The sequence below is a fragment of the Porites lutea genome, chromosome 5 (genome assembly GCF_958299795.1).
Source record: "Porites lutea chromosome 5, jaPorLute2.1, whole genome shotgun sequence".
In the NCBI taxonomy this organism is placed as follows: Eukaryota; Metazoa; Cnidaria; class Anthozoa; order Scleractinia; family Poritidae; genus Porites; species Porites lutea.
Window position 1 is genome coordinate 41,645,513 of NC_133205.1, and position 19,380 is coordinate 41,664,892.

The following is a 19,380-nucleotide window of genomic DNA, read 5'->3' on the forward strand; positions in this document are numbered from 1 at the left end:
GAATAAAATCAAAGTTGTTATGTGACGCAGTCTTTTGACTCTTTGCTTCGCTACGCAGTCCTAGCTATTGGTTTTTAAATCATGACTAAACCGCTAATAAATATACGATTTTAAAATTGGTATATCAAACAGTTCGGCCCTATTGACCCAGCTTTCTGTGCAGGGAAAAATCTACTTGGCATTATTTTATGGTTTTTGTTCTCCTTGTATTACGTCATCTCAGGTGTCCAGTACATAATGTGGATGCCAAGATTGAAGCCTGGAATGTAATTAACCATAATTACCATAATTACCGGTACATATCTTGCTTCGAACTCGTGCTTTAGTCGGGACATCTTCGGGAGTTCCAAATTTTAACTATTCTGACAATTTTGACAATTTTGGGTCCAATAATTCATCGCAGATACTAAACTTCACAAGCTGGCACTGCAGAGGGGTAAACTTGGTAAGTAGTGCACTAAGTTGAAAGTTAACCGCATTTAGGCATAGGGACTATACTAGAAATACGTGTATCGCAGAACCCAGCAAAGCTTGGGGGGGAAGCCCAAAAGGGGTGGGAGGACAGGAGCGAAATGAAGTAAATCATGTAACTGGGGAGGGCGGGTCTAATATTGGAAGCTGAGATGTACTTTTTAAAAATTTGAACCCAGTGCTCTTGCTTTCAAAAGGATCTTCTGAGATTTTAATGGGGTTGCTGTTGTTAGCCAATGCTGCATAGGTCCCATCCCGTGTCCACCCCATTTGACCTTCCTACATGTGTAATTATGGTCAAAAGGAAATGGGGGTGATAGTGGATAACTGATGACTAATATGCAGGCATTTGCTCACTAAAAGTTCCCCCTTAAATGTAATAATTATGTGTGAAATGTGTCAGTAGTAGTGCCTGAAAACAACAACTAAATGCTGGTAATTGGAGAAAAAAATTATTGTTAGGCGAACTACAGCTACAAAAGTGTTTGCACTTTTTTGGTACATAATCACACTTGACAACTATTGTTTGTAACAGTAAAGTGCTAACATAATCACTGAAATAGAAAACTACAGGTAGCAATGTCATTAAGGATGCAGTTCAAGAGAATTATTAAAGTGATCATGACTTATGATCATTGAATATGCGAGTATTCATCGTAAAGCAAAGAATCCATGTAAAAAGTACCCATTTTTTATCACCTAGGCAAGTGTTCAGAGTTATTCGTGTACACTAGTGCAAAAGAAACAAATACCTATGCAAGAGTGAATTTGTATGAAATGTAAACAAATAAGTCATGTTGAAGGTGATCAGTTTCTCCATTGGTGTTCATTCTAAACAGGCATGAGCTTGTTGAGACAGTGCCAGAGCCATAGATTTTTAATTTCCCAGACTGAGACGCGTCAAATGAACACTTTCCCTGTATTACATGCACTTATCGTGAATGTAAAGCTAAGTGCAGGATGGATTGATCTTAAATGAGAAACCTTATATCAACTTGCACGTCGTTTAATTTCTTGAAACAATCTCAATCTTCTTCTGCCAATGGAACAAATGTTTTTTTTCTGTAAATATGGCACCTCTCTCTGACTTCTTTGAAAGAGTGAAATTTTATGACTGACTTCTTACAATTTCCCAAACAGCGAAGGGAATTAACGTTCCTGGCATGGATATCCGAAATACAGATGGTCTTTTGGAATAATAGGAACGAAAATATAGGAGGCCAGCAATGATAAATTTTGTTATATTTGACTTAAAAGACACAGCTGTGTTTATGTATAAGGCTGCTATACACATATTTATATATATTTTACTTGTGAAGGAAATGGAATGAAAATAGTTTTGTTCAGTAGGGATTTTGTTTACAAATGTAACTCTTCCCTACATGTCACACATTATTGGTGTTCTAAACTGTTCATTGTAAAATAAAGCTTACTGTAAAACGGTGAAAAGGCTGACTGGCTGTCCTCAGTCCGTTGGAAAGATACTCTTCATGTCGATCTTACAGATGGTGTAATTCTTGCTGCCTAGGCCTATCGTTGCATCGAAGAACGGATAATTTTGACTGTAAACTTGCCTCTCGATGATTCCTCGTCGGAGTTCGTTGCGAATTCTATTGAACGAATTTTGCTGAAACATCGGCAGTCGGTGTTCCCTCTCTTCGTCCGCCTTGTTTACAGTGTAATTGTAGTATTTTGTTGCTGCCTCTTTACATCCTCTGTGTTTAGTCATTGATAATAGTCTATTATAATTCACATATGAAAAAACCCTCTTCATGAACAAAACCCGGAGCTTTGTCATCGATGCCAATCGGTTGCCTGGAAACCCATAATGCACTTTGACGTCATTACTCTAGATGACGTCAAGGCGGACACCAACCAACTCGATAGATTTATAGCCAAGAGAAAGTCACGCTGGCCTTGCGATGCTCGTGTGATACACGCGCATTTCGCGCACGACGAGATTATAAACCTCGCGGCTTGGCGCTTCGCGAGGAATAAGTATAGTACAATATCCTCTTTGCATACTTATTAGCATTTAGTTATGGGAAGTCACCCCAAACGAGCAAGCTTGATGTGGAAGACACGTAGGTGCCAATAAAGTAAGCAGAAGGGGGTGGGTGGATGGGGACGACTCCAACTAAAGTTAGTCAAACTGACAACTGTGAATAACACATGCTCATTTACTATGCCCGAAGTATAATGAATATTAATAAGGTATAAATAGTTCAAGATCCTTCTCGCATACTTATTAGCATTTAGTTATAGGAAGTCACCCCAGACTGCGCCTATCGCAGTAGAATCCCCTACATAATCCTATCATAAACACCATGATGAACCCTTATCCTTCCCAATCCTCAACAAAATTAAACTCTCCCAACCCTAACTAATCCCCAAACCCATACATCAAAATCTTGTTAACAAATCGCCACAAGTCGATGAGGGTTGTTCAATACTCACCACGAACCGGTCGTGGTTTGTGTGTTTCAACTTGTGCGAATGGTAAAATTGGTGAGATCAGCCTTTCAATTCATGCGATTGATCATGACTAGTGGTGAATGGGTGATATTTCCGTGTGATAACTTGAAGTATCACATGCAGTTCCACGAGCAAATGGACAACTGGCATCTCATTTTGTTGGCAAAGTTGTCGTGAGGTGACCCTTTCAAGTGGTACGACTCGTACGAGTCGGGCAAATCACATCTGCTAGAGAGAGGTTACAAGGAATCACACACATACGAACCTCTCAGAAATAAATTGTCGAGACAGGAAACTAGCCCTTCGGTATAAAAGAGAAACCTACGAATCTTGCCTTTTGTGAGTCACACGATACCGTCACGCCAAGTGCCTATAACGTAAAACAAAGTCTCGTGAGAAACTGGCACTGAATATAACAACAACTATTACTGAATGAAATCGGTAAGAGTCCACCCCTCATATCGTACAAAGGAGTACAGCCGATCAAAGACATACCGGCATGGGAGCCAAACTATGAAAATGCTAAAACACGCGCCGGGCACGAGGAGTCATGCAGGCCAGTCAACCCCATTTTACCCCTGTTACACGGTATTGTACGTATATACCTCTTATTAGCCGAGTTTCCGGTCCGTACTGTAAATTACGGACCGTGTTTTTTTCCGTCGATTTATGGCCCAAGCGCGAAGCGCGGAAACAAGTGCAGGACGAACGATTTGACAGTCATTTGACAGGCGTCAAAAAGAAAGTTTTTATTGGCGCACGAAAACAATAGCACATAACAAAGGCTTTCGGAGAAAGCGAAAACAGATTCGCCATGTTGAAAAAGTTTATTCGGTCAAAACTAAGAGCACTGTAAGTTTTAGCTCTTTAATGTAACGCTAGAGTATTTTGGAAACCGGACACCGTGTCTGTCTAGAAGCCATTTCCATCTTTCCTCCGTTTGTCCGTGTAAAAAAAAAAACACTGCAAAAAGCAAAGAAGCTTTTCAAAGTAAATTTGTTGGCATTGTCGAAGGATTCGCTCGTTAATTGCTTTTGGGAAAACCTCTCTTTCTGCCAGTTCATTCTCGTCTTCAATTGTGATCTGCGTTAACATTTTCAAACACTGACTAGAATTCTCTTCCTACGATTCAGTTTCTACATCAGCTTCGTTCTCATCAAAACAACGGCTAGGTTGAAACTTGGAAAGGCAAAGTCAACCTTCCTCCCAGTCCTCAGGGTTTGCAGACATATTATATAGTTTATTCGGTCAAAACTAAGAGCACTGTAAGTATTCACTCGTTATAGTGACGCTGGAGTCTTTTCAAAACTGGACATTGTGTCTGGCTCGAACTCGCTTCTATCTTTCTTTCGTTGGTCTTTGAAAAAACAGTAAACTAAACTTGTCACCCAGACGGAAAACTAACATTGTCACACAGACGCGAAACCCAAACTTGTAACACACTTGACTCACGAAAACTAAATTTGTGTGTGTAAAACGCGGACCAGATATCTGCGGATGGCGGATGCGGATGGGAAAATACGGATAGAAAAATGCGGATGGAAAAAAAATGCGGATAACGAAAAAACTAAGAAGAAAAAAAAACGAGAAATGTGGATGGCAAAAAAATAATAATAAAATAAAATAAACAAACAAAAAATTAAGGAAAAAAATCTTTTTTTCAAGTAGCTGTCACATGGTTGAAACCTTCACTTACATACAGAACGTGATGCCAATAGTTGACACAGTTATTTTGTACCCTGTAATTTCTTTCATTAATGTCACAGAAATAAGAACGCTCCGTTCCTCCTCCTTAAATGCATGCATACTTGGTGCACTTCTCCTTTGAGTGTTTAGCTTTAAGGCTTGCAGGCGAGGTAAACAGCTCAAAAAATCGGCTAGCAAAGGTTCGCTTATTTTGCACTGTCCCCGTTTAATATTCTTCCCTTTACCAAATAAGGAGCCAGTGGTCCCTGCAATCACGGGTCAGAATGCAGAATATTACCATACCAGCATCCTAAAGCGGTGTAATTCACGAAGCAGTATGTCTTTACTTTCGGGAGTGATCGCTATTTTTTAAACATTACTTTATTAGGAATTTCATGGTTATCACGCTAAGAAGGGGAGGTGTTAGTACTTGCAAAACAAACGATAAACAATTTTTGATATAAAATCATTCTGACTTGGAGTTCTGATTTCTTTGCTCTCACTGGATATAGTGTACTCAACTTACAGAAAGAATATTCTCAGGGCAATCAAATCAAGACTTATTTGTTTGAGCGGCTCGAGACAGAAAAAACTGCAGTATTAACCAGAAAAAAGGCCGAACGTAAAAACATAACTTTCCGATTTGGCAGATGTGTAGATGCCAATCAACTCCGCCCATCATGTGGATTTATTTTTTACAAGTTCTACCCTTTGGGAATTTATAAGTGCACGAATAATGAGTTCGAATTTGTAAAATTGCAAAATATACTGCAGATTGAAAAGAAAAAACAGGCTTCTTGCTTGATCAAGATCTTCTTGATGATTTTTTTTACACCTTTCCCGAAAAGATGTAAAAAAAATCACCTAATCGGCAAAATTAAACTCCCTCCAAAAAGTGTCGCTTGGAAACGCATTAATGAAGGCTACTTTCTGTTTCATTTGTTTTTGTTTCGAATTTTTCTGCTAGCAAAATAGTTTCCAAAACACATCCTCACTGAGTTTTTAGAACGTCTGTACCGAACAACTTAAAACTCGTTTTTAAAAGCGTGAAGGGCAGAATTCGGAATCGAAAATGATTTATATAATATTCGAATTATTTGGCCCGCTCTCGTCTATCTGTGAAGCAGCAACCAAACAAATTTTTCCTACATGGAAAGATGTTTAATTATTACAAATCAGAAAAAAACCAAGCTGCTCAGTTAAGAAGACTATATAAATTTTTTAGCTATGTCTACACCAGATCAGTATTTTTATATGTTGATGGAAGCTTTTCGTAAAACTGTGAAAATGGAACAAATGCCAGAAAAATGACTCCGTTGAGGGTGCGGCATATTGCTTGAAAATGAATTTCTGTAGAAAAACCCTCATTAAACAAGACCGATTCACACAAAACCGAGACGAAATTGTTTAACAGAAGACCACTAGTGTAACAGTAGCTTAGCTTTTGATCTCAAAAATGGGCTTCTGCAGGTGTCTGCAGTTCACAATCACTCTTTGAACTGTCTTCTATGGCAGAGTCGACCATAGTCAAGGCAGAGCGAACGTTGATTTGTATTATGAGCCTTTTTGAAGGTCAGGCTCCTTCGTAAGGAAACATGGCGATTTAGCGGAGGCGAGTGTGAAATAGGTGACGCAAAGCACGCCGATTTTTTCGCGTAATTCACGCTATTTTTTGGTTTAGTTTGTTTTCTCTAATTTTCTTTTTAATTTGAGGAAGTTTAGTCCTTTTTTGTTGTTGTTGTCCGAACAACGTTATACACGTTTTGTTTTGTTAAGAAATGTTTTTTAAAACATTTCTTTCATTTCATTAAAATGACACAATTTATATATCCAAATTTGTTTTTTTTTTGTTGTTTTTGTTATTGTTCACAATTTTTTCTATCCTCATTTTCCTATCCGCATCCGCCATTCGCAGGTATCCAGTCCTCGTTTTGCAGACACCTCCTTTGCTAGCCGATTTTTTGAGCTGTTTACCTTTACTCAAAGGAGAAGTACACCAAGTATGCATGCATTTAAGGAGGAGGAACGGAGCGTTCTTATTTCTGTGACATTAATGAAAGAAATTACAGGGTACAAAATAGACGGTCTAACTGTGTCAACTATTGGCATCACGTTCTGTATGTAAGTGAAGGGTTCAACCATGTGACAGCGACTTGAAAGAAAGATTTCTTTCCTTTGTTTGTTTGTTTATTTATATTTTTTGCCAGCCACATTTCTCGTTTTTTTCTTCTTACTTTTTTTGTTATCCGCATTTTTTTCCATCCGCATTTTTCTATCCGCACTTTCCAATCCGCATCCGCCATCCGCAGATATCCGGTCCACGTTTTACAGACACCCATTTGTCACACAGACTTGTCACACAGACGGAAAACTAAATTTGTCACACAGACGCGAAAATTAAACATGTCACACAGACTTGTCGCACAGACGAAAAACTTAAGTTGTCACACAGACGCGAAAGCTAAATTTGTCACACAGACGCGAAAACTAAATTTGTGACACAGACTTGTCACACAGACGGAAAACTAAATTTGTCACACAGACTTGTCGCACAGACGAAAAACTTAAGTTGTCACACAGACGCGAAACCCAAACTTGTCACACAGACGGAAAACCAAATTTGTCACACAGACGCGAAAACTAAATTTGTCACACAGACTTATAACACAGACGGAAAACTAAAGTTGTGCACAGACGCCAAACTAAAGTTATAATACAGACACGAAAATAAAATAGTAACACAGACGCGAAAACTGTAAACTTGTACAAAGATGCGAAAACTAAACTAGTAGTACAAACCCTAAAACTAATGGATCACTCACCGTTTCTGGGAACGGAGTCATCCTTCTACCGAGGCTCAAAAATAAATAAATAGACGCGAAGGCTCCTCAAGACTCGACGAGGACGTCTCGACTTCACTTTATGACCTTACGAGGATAACTCTGTAACACAGGATGACTCGCCGAGGATGACTCGATGAGGCACCATTACTTGGCGAGAATTACTCCAGGAGACACGTTGAATCAACGAGGACGACTTCAACGAGGGTGACTCGACGAGGGGATGACTCGAAGGGGACGACTGCCAATTTTGTAACCTGAATGAAAATGGTGTTGATGGTTTTCTCCATTTTATTTCAAGATCACGAGTTTAATGCAACTAACTGCAGGCATAGACATTCATGCGCTTTCTCTCCTCCTTGCGTTCAAATTTATTTTTCCACCTTCTAATGTTTACAAAAGACTATTTATAAAGAGAGATAGAGAGTACTAACGGTTATGGGAGTCCCGAAGATTTTGATAATGAGTTAGAGTCACTATTTAAAAGAGCTGTGTCGCTGAATTTACCGCCAAATTGAGTGAAACATAAAAAATTAACTGCTCAAAACATGAAAAAGCGGGTATAAATAACAAAGCAACAACATATGGAGTAGAGGAACGGATGGAGAAAGTTGAAAAACATTCAGACAAAAAGCGGGAAGGTTTTTATCTATTGCTTCTGCACCAGAGAATATCTGTGGGATAAGGGTCTGACATTGTCCGCGGATTAGGATTACACTTTTTCTTCCTATAACAATACACTTTATAAAGGTGTTTATAAGAATATCGAGCTGAAGAATATGTTAAGACTAAACCCCCGGCGGAGAGTTTGAGAAAGATAAAATTTTGTGGTTCAAAACCTGTAAATACAATACAATTATATATTTTCAACTTATTCCATTCTCCAAACGGTGAAACTTGCAACAAAACGAAACTGAAAAATTACCCTTACTATAATATATAAATCCCCAATATATTCAGTTTCTACTATCAGGTCATGGGCTTTCCTCGTCGCACTTACGAATTAAATTCAGAATAGACGCATAGACGGTATTATTTTTGTTTTCCCTTTATTTAGCACTAAGCTTGCCTTAAATTAAAAAAAAGTGTAACCCTTCTTTTTAAGTAAGTTCATCGGCAAGTTAAAATTAGCTAAGGGCCTAATGGGGAAAGCTCTTTCGCCATGATCATACAGATGGCATTAGTTTTGGATACGAAACTTTGCAAAATTTCCACTTCAAATCAGAAACGCATTATACTGTTGTAATCATGAAAGGGAACTTGCAAAATTTCAAATTTGAACTCTTAGGGCCTTTTTTCATGAAGGTGGGAGACCCCAGGTAGGTGAGGTAACCCGCCTGTCCATATAATCTCTCATTTTAATTTGATTAACAATAGAAAGGAACAGGACTGAAAGTTGCAGCAAGAGCAGCAAGTGAGTGCAGAAAAGCCAAAACACGTGGTTTGCTAACATGTTTCTTGTTCACGTGTTAAACGGGTAGTAAGATTGCATGTAGAGGAGGGTTCTTTTCTAATCCCACCTAAGCGGGTTACCCCACCTAGTACCTACCTCGGGTCCCCCACCTCCATGTACTGTCAAACTCAGAAAAAGGTGAACGCCTGGAAATTTTCGCGCGCGCCTTATTGGAAATTTTATCGCAACACATTAACATTCCATAAAAAAATCTGACTTGTGAGTGTCACAGTAATAGTGATATAATCATCAAAGCCCGGTACTTTGAGAGAAAAAGAAAACAAGCTTAGCAACTCGACAAATAGTGTATAACACAATCTAGGAATCAGTCGTCATCCAAACGAGAAACAACGACGGTCAAAGCTGTTGGCTCATTGTCAAAGTGAAAAAATGGAACTGTTTCTTTGCGTAAACTAATTAGATTATTCAAGTGCACATTTTGTTCATTTGTCTATTCCATATTTTTAAAGTTAATCATAACTATAGCAAAATTCTCAAATCTGACTGGCAATCAACTGCCATGCTTTCAGCACTAACAGGACAGTACGCGCGCACTTAAATGGCCTTTTTTTCACTGCTTGGAATTTCTTGTGTTTTGATTTAAAAACAGAGCCTTATATTATCACAAATTTTGTTAAAGTTAAGATTAATCGGTAGGAGAGCTTCATGTAGTCTAATTCGGTCTGTAATCATACTAAACAATTATTGGATGAGGTTTTTGTGATAATCAAGGTCGAGGTAAAAATCATACACCGCGGTCATACATGACATGATTACCCGTGACGTCGAGTGTAGATGACGTCCCAAGCGCTGCTTTCGAAATCTCACTCCACGCTTTCGGCCAATCACAAATGAGATAGTGAGTTGAATGTACAATAACAGACCAAATTGGACTCCACTCTGTCCTCTTCCTATTAAAAATTAAACACTTAAGAAATCGGAAATTAAAAACTGCCAAGCATCATTCTTTGCCCACTTCATTCTTTGACTTCTTCCTCCTTTTACGCTTCTTCTTTGTTTTTTCGTTGTTTTCCCCTATAAAAAATAAAAAATTTAATCTTACATCGCCATATTTAACCGCCAAGGCACGGGCTGTTTCCAAACCAGCTTTCTGGTTTGGAAAATTCAAGCGGAGTGCTTAACGGCTCTTTTGCGTGTTCTTGCCTTATTCTCAAGTCATTTGCGCTTGTACGTTTGATAAATGTAATGATGACTGTCCTATGAAAGGGGTTATAGGTCACTACCGCTATAAAAAATTACTGTAATTTAATAATCTAAAGTACCAGTAAATATTGATTTTCGAGACTGCGTATGGTAGGTGTGCATCACATTAGAATACTTAAGAGTGAAAGAAGGAAACCCTAGGCACGAAGTACAGAAACTGATTTGAATTCTTTTTTTTTTTTTTTTTTGATAAAACGCTCATTTCGCGGCCTAAGCACTTATACTGTGATCATCAACAACCAGCTACAACGTAAACAAAAACAATATTCTAACGAATGTGCTATTTTTTTGTACGGAAGAGAAAAAAATTCTAGCAACAAATTCCCAGTAACATGTACTGTACCTTTTTCTGTGACACCTGCTTCCCCTTTTGGCCTCTTTGCCTCAGGTGGACCTTAATGTTTAATACCAAAAAAAAAAATTACTATCGCGAAAAACTACATATTCAGTTTCTTTACTAGGTAACGTTGGCATTTTTAAAAAAAGTTGTTATGGTGAGGAAAATGGTTTGACTTGTTTTATTGTACTGTGGGAATGACAATCAAAGGTATACAGAAAGTTAAATTAACTTAATTCCATACCTACACCTCGCATGGCATCATCATCCTTTCTTTCATCTACAAAGTCATTTAAATAGACAATATAAGAAAAAGTCTAAAGAAAATCAAGTAACCTGAATTTTTAATATACACGTAACATAATGATAAAGAAATTTAATGTGCATGAGTAGACTGTTCAAATTCAGCTCCAAACAAAATATCAAACGAAAATTAAATGGCTCATTGACTTTTATGAATCTTCATCTTTTGACAACCTGTTTATTATTATTGATCTAGGATTGCTTTAAACTAATGAGAGATGTTTTTTTTTTTTTCGCAAGCTCTGAGCTGGGTCACTAAGAACTTTGTAATTTATCACGGAGTCGGTTCGAGTCATTTTATCCATGGGACTTAAAGATTTCATTAATTTCCACGTCACCACTTCATATCACGTATACAAACGTTATCTTTGGAAGTCTTACCGGGTAAGGTTGAGGACAAATCCTCAGTGCCCTTTGGCAATGATCCTCTTAAGGAAACCTGTGCAAAACAAGGACGCAACATCAGCCCACTGTACACACGGCGTAATTTCTATGTGATGTTTCTTAATCTAAACATAAATTGGACCAATACTAGAAGGCTTTCTAATATATCATGATACTGTTGTAATCATGAAAAGCAAGGTGCTAAATTTCAAAGTTGCTATATACACTACTATAACTATTATTATTATCAATTTAAATATTACATTTTTTGTCCAACGTACAGTCAACGTGCATAGGGGAAGACAATTCAGGGACTTTTCTGAGTACAGTGGTGCTGTATTCCATAGGCCTTAGAGCAATAATAATTACCTCAGAATCAAGGAGTAAAAGCATTTCTTCCTCTTCCTGTACAAGATAATAATCACACCACTTACAGTTAAGACATGGACTGTTCTTTTTGATGTTACATAATTTTTGTGTAAGGGTTAGAAACCTCAAATATATCTTTCTGTAGGAACCAGGTGATCATTTAATGATACTTTACGTGGCTTAAATTATTACTGTTCCCTTGCTACCCTCTAGCATTTAATGACACCCGCATCTTCATTGTCTGACGGTGCTTATGTCCTCCATTGAGGCAAAAAACAATAATAATAATAATAATAATAATAATAATATTTTCATGTGTAGATATGTGTACTGAACACTGTCCATCAGGGACCGCGGAGCAAGGTGAAAAGTGGGAGGGCTGACAAATTGAAAATACTTTTTCAATAAACGACCAACATACACGGTCAGTTCAGATTCAATGCAAGAAAAGACGCGATTACAATTTTAGTATAGAAAATACTACACTGAAGTGATCTCAAAAATTTCTAACAATGGCCGTTTAGTGTTCACCGTTCAAGTAATGTAATTCTTCTTGCCATCGAATATTTCATTGATTCGAAAGGAGAAAGACAAAATATAAAACTTTTATCAACTCAAAACAACTACTCAGCTTCGTTTGGCCTGAAAAAGCTAGTAATTTTCTTTATTTCGTCTGATAAATCTGACCAAAAAAAAACTCTGCCGGAGCTGGAAGTACAAAACACGCTGCCGAACGAAGCGAAGGGGTGGCCAAGGCATGGCGTTTGATCAAGGGGCAAGTCGGCCCCAGGGCACAATTACCGCGAAAAGCACAGGAGCCCCACAAAATGCCTGGCGTTTGAAATTAAAGAAAATACAGAGAATATAGCGGAATATAGACGGAAAAAAACTTGTACTATTATTATTTTTCTTTTTAGCGCTAGAAGTGGGGGCGGGGGCGCAAAAAAGTGGTGGGGCCGCGGCCCTACCAGCTCCTCCCCGTCTGCGGTCCCTGTCCATGTACTGTAGATGGTATAGATACACTGGGTGGGATTTGTTAAGCCTTACGGGCCTATTAATCTATTAGCCTGGACCTTCTATTTTAAAACAAGCCCATCTGTGAAACAGCACCAAAACCCTTATCCTTGGCCCACTACTGTGTAGCAGGATTTGGGTATCTTTGAATAGGTGTGAGTAACTTTAAAAAAAAACTATTGTCAATTTGCCATTCAGGTCGAAGGGAAATTTCCAACGCATTTCCGGTAAACAACTCTTTAAATAAATAAGGATGGGATTTGCATATCGGTGAATGGCGGCAGCATGGCGAATTGGTGGTGAACATGAAAGTGAATTGAACCTATCATAACCACTTAATTTCTGAGTTAATTCATAGTGATGGATGCGAAAGGTTATCTGAATGTCAATGACTTACGGAAAATTTGGAAGGAAGAATTTTTGCCTAGTATTAAGCGTGAATTGAAAAGCGAACTCGAAGCACTCAGAACAAGCATCAGAAGCATTAAGACCTTGACAGCCCGTGTTGACGGGATAGAGAAATCTCAGTCCTTCATATCGGAAAAGTACGAGTCTGTTCTAAACACGCTCAAGTCATTGAACCAAACGACAAACACGCTGGGGAAAAAGGATGCTGAGCTGACAAAGATCGCCGAGCGAGCTAACTGTGGAGCAGGCAGTCTACAGAATTGAATGTGCAATCGACGAAGTCCAACAATACTCTCGAAGAGACTGTCTGGAAATAACGGGCATTCCAATACTGCCGGAGGAAAATCCAAAGCAGCTTATCAAAGAGATTGGTACTTTAATCGATGTAAATGTTGAAGACGCTCACCTAGCAGCAGCTCACCGGCTTCCGGACACCAAGAATGTGAAGCATCGTTTGATTGTCAAGTTTCTACATAGAGATAAAAGAGAAGAAATGTACAAGAAACGCGGGAATCTAATTGGAAAGAATATTAGCAACTTGCCGTCCGTACAAGCCGCAATGGGTCTCGCTGCTACAAGCAACAATAAAATCCACATCAATGAATCTCTCACAGGTTATCGCAAACAACTCTTTGGCCGTATCAATGACTTCAAGCGAAAGAACAACTACAAATACCTATGGACTGCAAATGGGAAGATCATGCTAAAGGCTCAAGATTCTTCACAAACCAAATCTTTTGTTACACATGAGGAATTTGAAGACTACATCGAACAGATAAGCAATAACTCGTAATTCTTTTTTTCTTCCCTACACTTGTGTGCCCTATAATAATATTTAACCTACAGACACATACATGTTCAACCTCAATCATCCCCAAAGTAGCCTGCAAGCTTTACCTTTTCATGACCTGGGAGACTGTACCGCCTGGTCTCAAGTGTCTGCCATATCATAAGTTTAAGAAAGAATGGAAGTCCTGTCTTCTAACCAACCAAATCTGACCTTGCTTATATGTTTTATCACTGATATTATTTGAAATTTTATTCCTCTCTTTACTGCTGCCAATTATTTCAATATGACGGTGTCCAACAAGAAAGCTCTTGCTACTTTGGACACCGTACACAAATGAACTTAATATCTTTTAGTTAATTATTATTTGTAGCTACTTTATTTTCCTACCATGTACACTTATGTAAATATCTTGTATAGTGTGAATAAAGAATTGAATTGAATTGAATTGCATTGAATTGGATAAACAAATTATCAGCGTTACACACCACGGTTTGATTACATTTGTGACGCAGGATATGGCTCTGTGATATCATTGCCTTGGGATATTAATTTTACGATGTTTGTCTACGATAATTGTTACATGTATCTCAAGCAATACATACATAAGTGGGTAACTTGTTAAAAGGGTTGAGTGTTGTCCAGACTAGTTAATCTTCCCAGAAAAATTGGTTTGTAATTTCACTATTCACGATTGTCTCGATTCATTGTTTAATATTAATATACTCACTCGCTCCTGTAAGTGGAGGGAACAGTGTCCTTCAACAGGGTCCTCTGGTTTTTTCACCCCTCCCCCTCCATGCAGGGTAAAAAAGAGGGGCCGGCCATCCGGGTAGCCAACCCAGTCATAGACTGCCTATAAAAAAAAGCAAAAAAGTATTTTAGTAATTTATCTCAATAGAAGGCTTTTTTAAGGCAATTAAAAGAATCCATCTCTTTTAAGTTGAAATGACGGTCATACAACATACGTGGTGGATTGATTTGTCAGGAGGCAGAGTAACATGTAACAGTACCTGTATTTTCTATATTTTAAAAGTTCGAATATTCCCAGAGATAGATATGTACACTTCAAATCAGCAAGAGCTTGTACCTGAAAACATGATTCCTTCTTGATGTAGCAGCTAATGCGCTCACCATTCGGCATTTTGACAATAATATGCCAACCACTTTTGTCTTCGTTTGACACCCTACTGTGCCTTGCCTCTCTTATAGCCCGCTGCAAAGGAAAAAAAAGTATAATATTCTAATATTCTTGCGGTTTTGAGAGAGTTCCTACTCACAGAACATTTTTTTAAAGAGAGCTGATAGTTCTAAAGGTAAGCTCACTGAAATAAAACTACCCTAATTCTTCTAAAAATAATTATTAGTCCGCACTTTTATTTGAAATACAGCTTTCCATGCCCATTCTAGATTCTTGAATCAAAAATTGAGTTCCTAGTTTTAAAAATGAATCTACAAATATTTTACTTACCTCTTTACTCATATCTTCTTCCATCTTAAAAAAAAAAAAGAAAGACAGAAACTCATGTTATTTATATGATCTAACCTTTCCCAGGCGTTTAGATAGTGGGGAGCGAGTTAGATTGTAAGCAACAAGTGCAAAAGAAACTCGCTGAGACACGGTTGACTAGACGACGATGACTCAACGAGGCGATGACTCGACGAGGATGACTCGGTGAAGTTGACTTGACGAGGACGACTCAACGAGACGATGACTCGACGAGGACGACTCGACGAGGCAAGATGTGTCGACGAAGACTACTCGATGAGTTAAGGCAAGGGATACTTGAATTAGTAGTCAGGGTTGTTGACAATTGAAAGGGACATTTGTTTTGCGATATTTCTTTTTTTCCATTATTTTAAATGTTAAATCTTTATTAAAATTATGGTCATTTATCCAATTTTTATTCGGCTGTTTTATTTCACTCATCAATCCATTGTTCTGAATACTAAAGTTTCATTTAATTTTCATCTACATAATTATTATACGTATAAGTTAGTCAGCCTTTTGACTTTGACGAATACAAGGACAAGAGAAAACACTCACCTCCTGGGCCGCAGGTTGGGGCGCAGGAACGACGTTGTCGTTAGCGTTCTGTGCGTTGTTGTCACCGGCAGCCTCGGCTGGAGCCGGAGGCGCGACAACTGGAGGATCAACGGCCGCTGCAACAGCCCCATCCGCAGGAACAACAGGGATTAAGTCCGGCTTGGAGAACGAAGAAGGAAGAGAATCTTCGAAGATGGCGCAGCGATGACCGGGCAAGAGAAAAAGAACGCCAAGCTAACGACTGGCGAACGTTTAACGAAAAGAGAATTAAACAGGCCAAAACAGGCCTATTTATACAAAACCTGTGTGAAACAGAACACCCAGGAGACTACGAGCGCACGGGAATTTTTATCCTTGAATCCCGAAGGGATTTGGGGCGTTTGTACGAGATGGCCCCAGTGAGAATATTCATTATATGAATAAGACCCTAAAGAAGGAAGGCCGTGCCTTCCGAAATATTGGTAAAAAGATATATATCTTCCCGACTATAAAAATCAGCCTAGCTTCTTTTGTTTTATAAGTAAATCTACTCATCCTAAAAAATTTGGTAATCACGTGACAGTACACCGCCCGAGCGACCGACCGTCCGCACCACAGGCAAACTAATGTAAAATAACTCAATCAACAGGTATGGCAACCCAAATGCAACTCGAGGTTATTTTGGCGGGAAATCGCATAGCCACCAGCGTCTTGTAAAGTAGAGACAACTAAAGATGAAAACGGAAAGATGAAATTTTTTCTGTATCTGCGTTGGCAACAGTTTTAAGCTTAGATTAATTGTCATGTCCACAGATTTGGAATATAGAGCAAGAGAAAGACAGAGAAAAAGAGGCGGCAGGCCAGCGAAGTTCAGCCAGAAAAATGGCGACAGAGATCTAGAGCGAGAGATAAAAAATACCAAGGAGACTTTTTTGTTGGAAAACAAACATGAAAATTTTGTAGGGGCCACCAATGCAAGGTAAAAATGAGAGGCAGTGAAAAAAATGAGTGAACGAGCAAACGTGCGACGTGCCATTTTTAGCACTGTTTTTTCTGCAAGTGCGTCCGAGTTGTCCCTTGCATCAGCTCGATCGTTTTTTTTTTTAACAATAAAGTAAATAAGACAACTTTATCCTGTGAGTATACCTCTTACTGTGCCGTTAGTCAGTTAATGATGCGAGTCAACAAGCCCATGTTTGCATAGAAATTCGACCGTGAGGAAAGCCTCGTGGGACCATTTTAACAAAATAGAGTAGGTTGGTCAATGAACAGGCGACACGTTTATTGAGGCACAAAACTTTATTAATTTATTACAGTTACAGTGAATACAAACTAGATTGATATGCACGTGCTTTCCGTGTTATTAGTGATTCTGAAAATGAGTTACCCGCAAAAAGTTTCGTTAAAATGGTCCCACTTAGAGCACTGTCTGGGGGAGTGGGTTAATTGTTAATTTGCAAATTGCTTTTTAAGCAATTTGCAATTACCACAGCCTCGATCATTAGGGTTAATTCATATCCTCATTTAAATTTGTCTTTCCACGGTTCACATCATCTTTATTCCATATACCTCAAAGCCTTCGATAAGTGCTCACAAAAGTTATAACTTTGAACTGCAAAACGTTCAATGAACCATAAAAGAAGATTAGTCGCAAGGAAGTAAGCCAAATGATCTAGGAGGTTTGTGAGAGCGATATCGCAGCCCCGGCTTTGGCATTCATAATAGGTAGTTTGTTAACCTGTAAAACAGTAACAACCATTCGGACGTCATATAAAACATAGCCTGCGCAGCCTGGCGGTTTTCTTAGGAGCACTACTGAACGGCGAAGCCAAAAAAAAAACTATGATGACGTCACTTTTATGACTCCACTTACAGTTTTAAGTGTTCAATAGCTAAAACCAGGCTCACACTCTTTAAACTGCATTTAAATTTGTTAATTCACAGTACAAGGACGCTGTCTTTCAGTAGCATACAACATTGTACATAACAGCTACGCACGTACTGTCGTAGATAAATCACTGTCTTAAAACGAAACGAGTTACAGCGCAACGCTGCATGTAAAAGGCCTGTAACGTAAACCGCAATTCTGAAAGCGTCTCGCTATTCTGCAATTGCAGTAATCAGTAACTAGAGTACAAAATGTAATTGAAAAGATTTCTATGCTATCTGTAGTTATTCAACTAAAAAAGGAAGTTATGTTCCTCTGTGGCACCTTTCGCAAATCGTTGTTTGATATACAGCGATTGAGCTTTTGAAATCACCTTGCATAGCTTATCAGCCAGATGGGATTCACCCTGTGCAGATTCACCTGGTTGGGATTCGGGAATCATCTGTTCACCGCAGAGCCCGTAATAACCTGAAGAGGTTAAGTCTATATGAATTTACTCTTTGGGGCCGAGATTTAGTGTCCGTTATCCGTATTAGAGAGAGTTCGCATTATAAAGGGTTTTTTAAGGAAAATCTGTGAGAATTTTGTCGGGACATTGGAAACTGTCCGAAATAGAGAGGTGTCCGTACCGAGAGTTTCGACTGTACAAAATTATTGTTTATTGCATATCTTTTCCTATGGGCCATGGGCCACCCTATAGATAGGTCGGAAATTTAGAGTTAATTAAAAAAAGAATTTAAAGAAAAAGTAAAATATAACAGAAGTAATGGTAATCATCACTTTTCACATGCGTTGCACCGTCTGGAGATCATTTCTTTGCCGCTTCGGCACGACTACGAGGTTAAGCTAAAGCTGGAAGAGTGACGTTTTATGAAGCACGTTAACATAAGCTAGACGTCCAGTTGTTCGGCTCTCGCTGAAATGGGATTCGCTTAATCATACTACCACATGAGAAATTTCTGCAATTTGATTGGCTTAGAGCAGTGGTATTTCAGTTTAATTTGAAATACCTACATGTGAAAATTACAAACCTCTTGCGGGTAGTAGTATAAAAAAAATAATAGCATGATTTGTAAGTGATATTTGGCATAAATACCACTAGTGATTTTTCCAAATTGTCTCAAATTTCACTCGCCTAACGGCTCGTGAAATTATGTATAACAATTTCGAAATATCACTACAAATCATGTTATTACCTATACTAATTCAATGTCAGAAGAATTCGGCCAGATTTTAAAAAATTGAACGGGTTTGAATAATAGGGAAAAAGGACGTTGAAAATAACGCGAAATCACTATTATAGAAACGTTTTTGCTGCCGTCGACGTGTTCGTTCTTAACCTGTAAAGCACAAACGAGCACGTTTTAACAATTAAATACCCAAGGTATTATCAAGTTCAAGGAAATAACCTACAGGTCACCTGATTAAGGAAAAGATTGAGTCCAAGGGTTATTACTTCAAAATGTACTTTAAGGAAAAAGGAACGAGGAAGTCCAAGGAAAAAGGGCATGGTTAATGTTGTGCTTTTAAAGGATCAGGACAGAAATGAAAAAAAAAATCATTTGTCTGCATAAATTACTCAATGACGATAAGTCATTATAAAGGTAACTAAAGTTCCACAGGGATAAATGTGCCTCTGATGAATTGTTTCGGTTTTGTAGTACTATGGCTTTATACAGTGCTACAACGGATGGGATGCTGAGACAGAAAATGGC

General features: G+C 38.5%; 2 protein-coding genes across 2 annotated transcripts; one reads left to right on the plus strand and one right to left on the minus strand.

Annotated features, from left to right (window-relative positions):
* Positions 1-9,886: 9,886 nt before the first annotated feature.
* On the minus strand, positions 9,887-14,986 carry LOC140938401 (uncharacterized). Its single transcript, XM_073387887.1, has 7 exons — positions 14,842-14,986; positions 14,482-14,607; positions 11,543-11,578; positions 11,171-11,228; positions 10,731-10,766; positions 10,493-10,543; positions 9,887-9,960 (listed from the first exon to the last, which is right to left on the minus strand). Exons 1-7 carry the CDS (start codon positions 14,893-14,895, stop codon positions 9,887-9,889), a joined length of 435 nt encoding a protein of 144 aa, XP_073243988.1. The 5' UTR covers positions 14,896-14,986.
* Positions 12,917-13,869, plus strand: LOC140936704 (uncharacterized). Its single transcript, XM_073386191.1, has 2 exons — positions 12,917-13,101; positions 13,184-13,869. The coding sequence occupies exons 1-2, from the start codon at positions 12,917-12,919 to the stop codon at positions 13,755-13,757; spliced, it is 759 nt and encodes a 252-aa protein (XP_073242292.1). The 3' UTR covers positions 13,758-13,869.
* Positions 14,987-19,380: the final 4,394 nt, after the last annotated feature.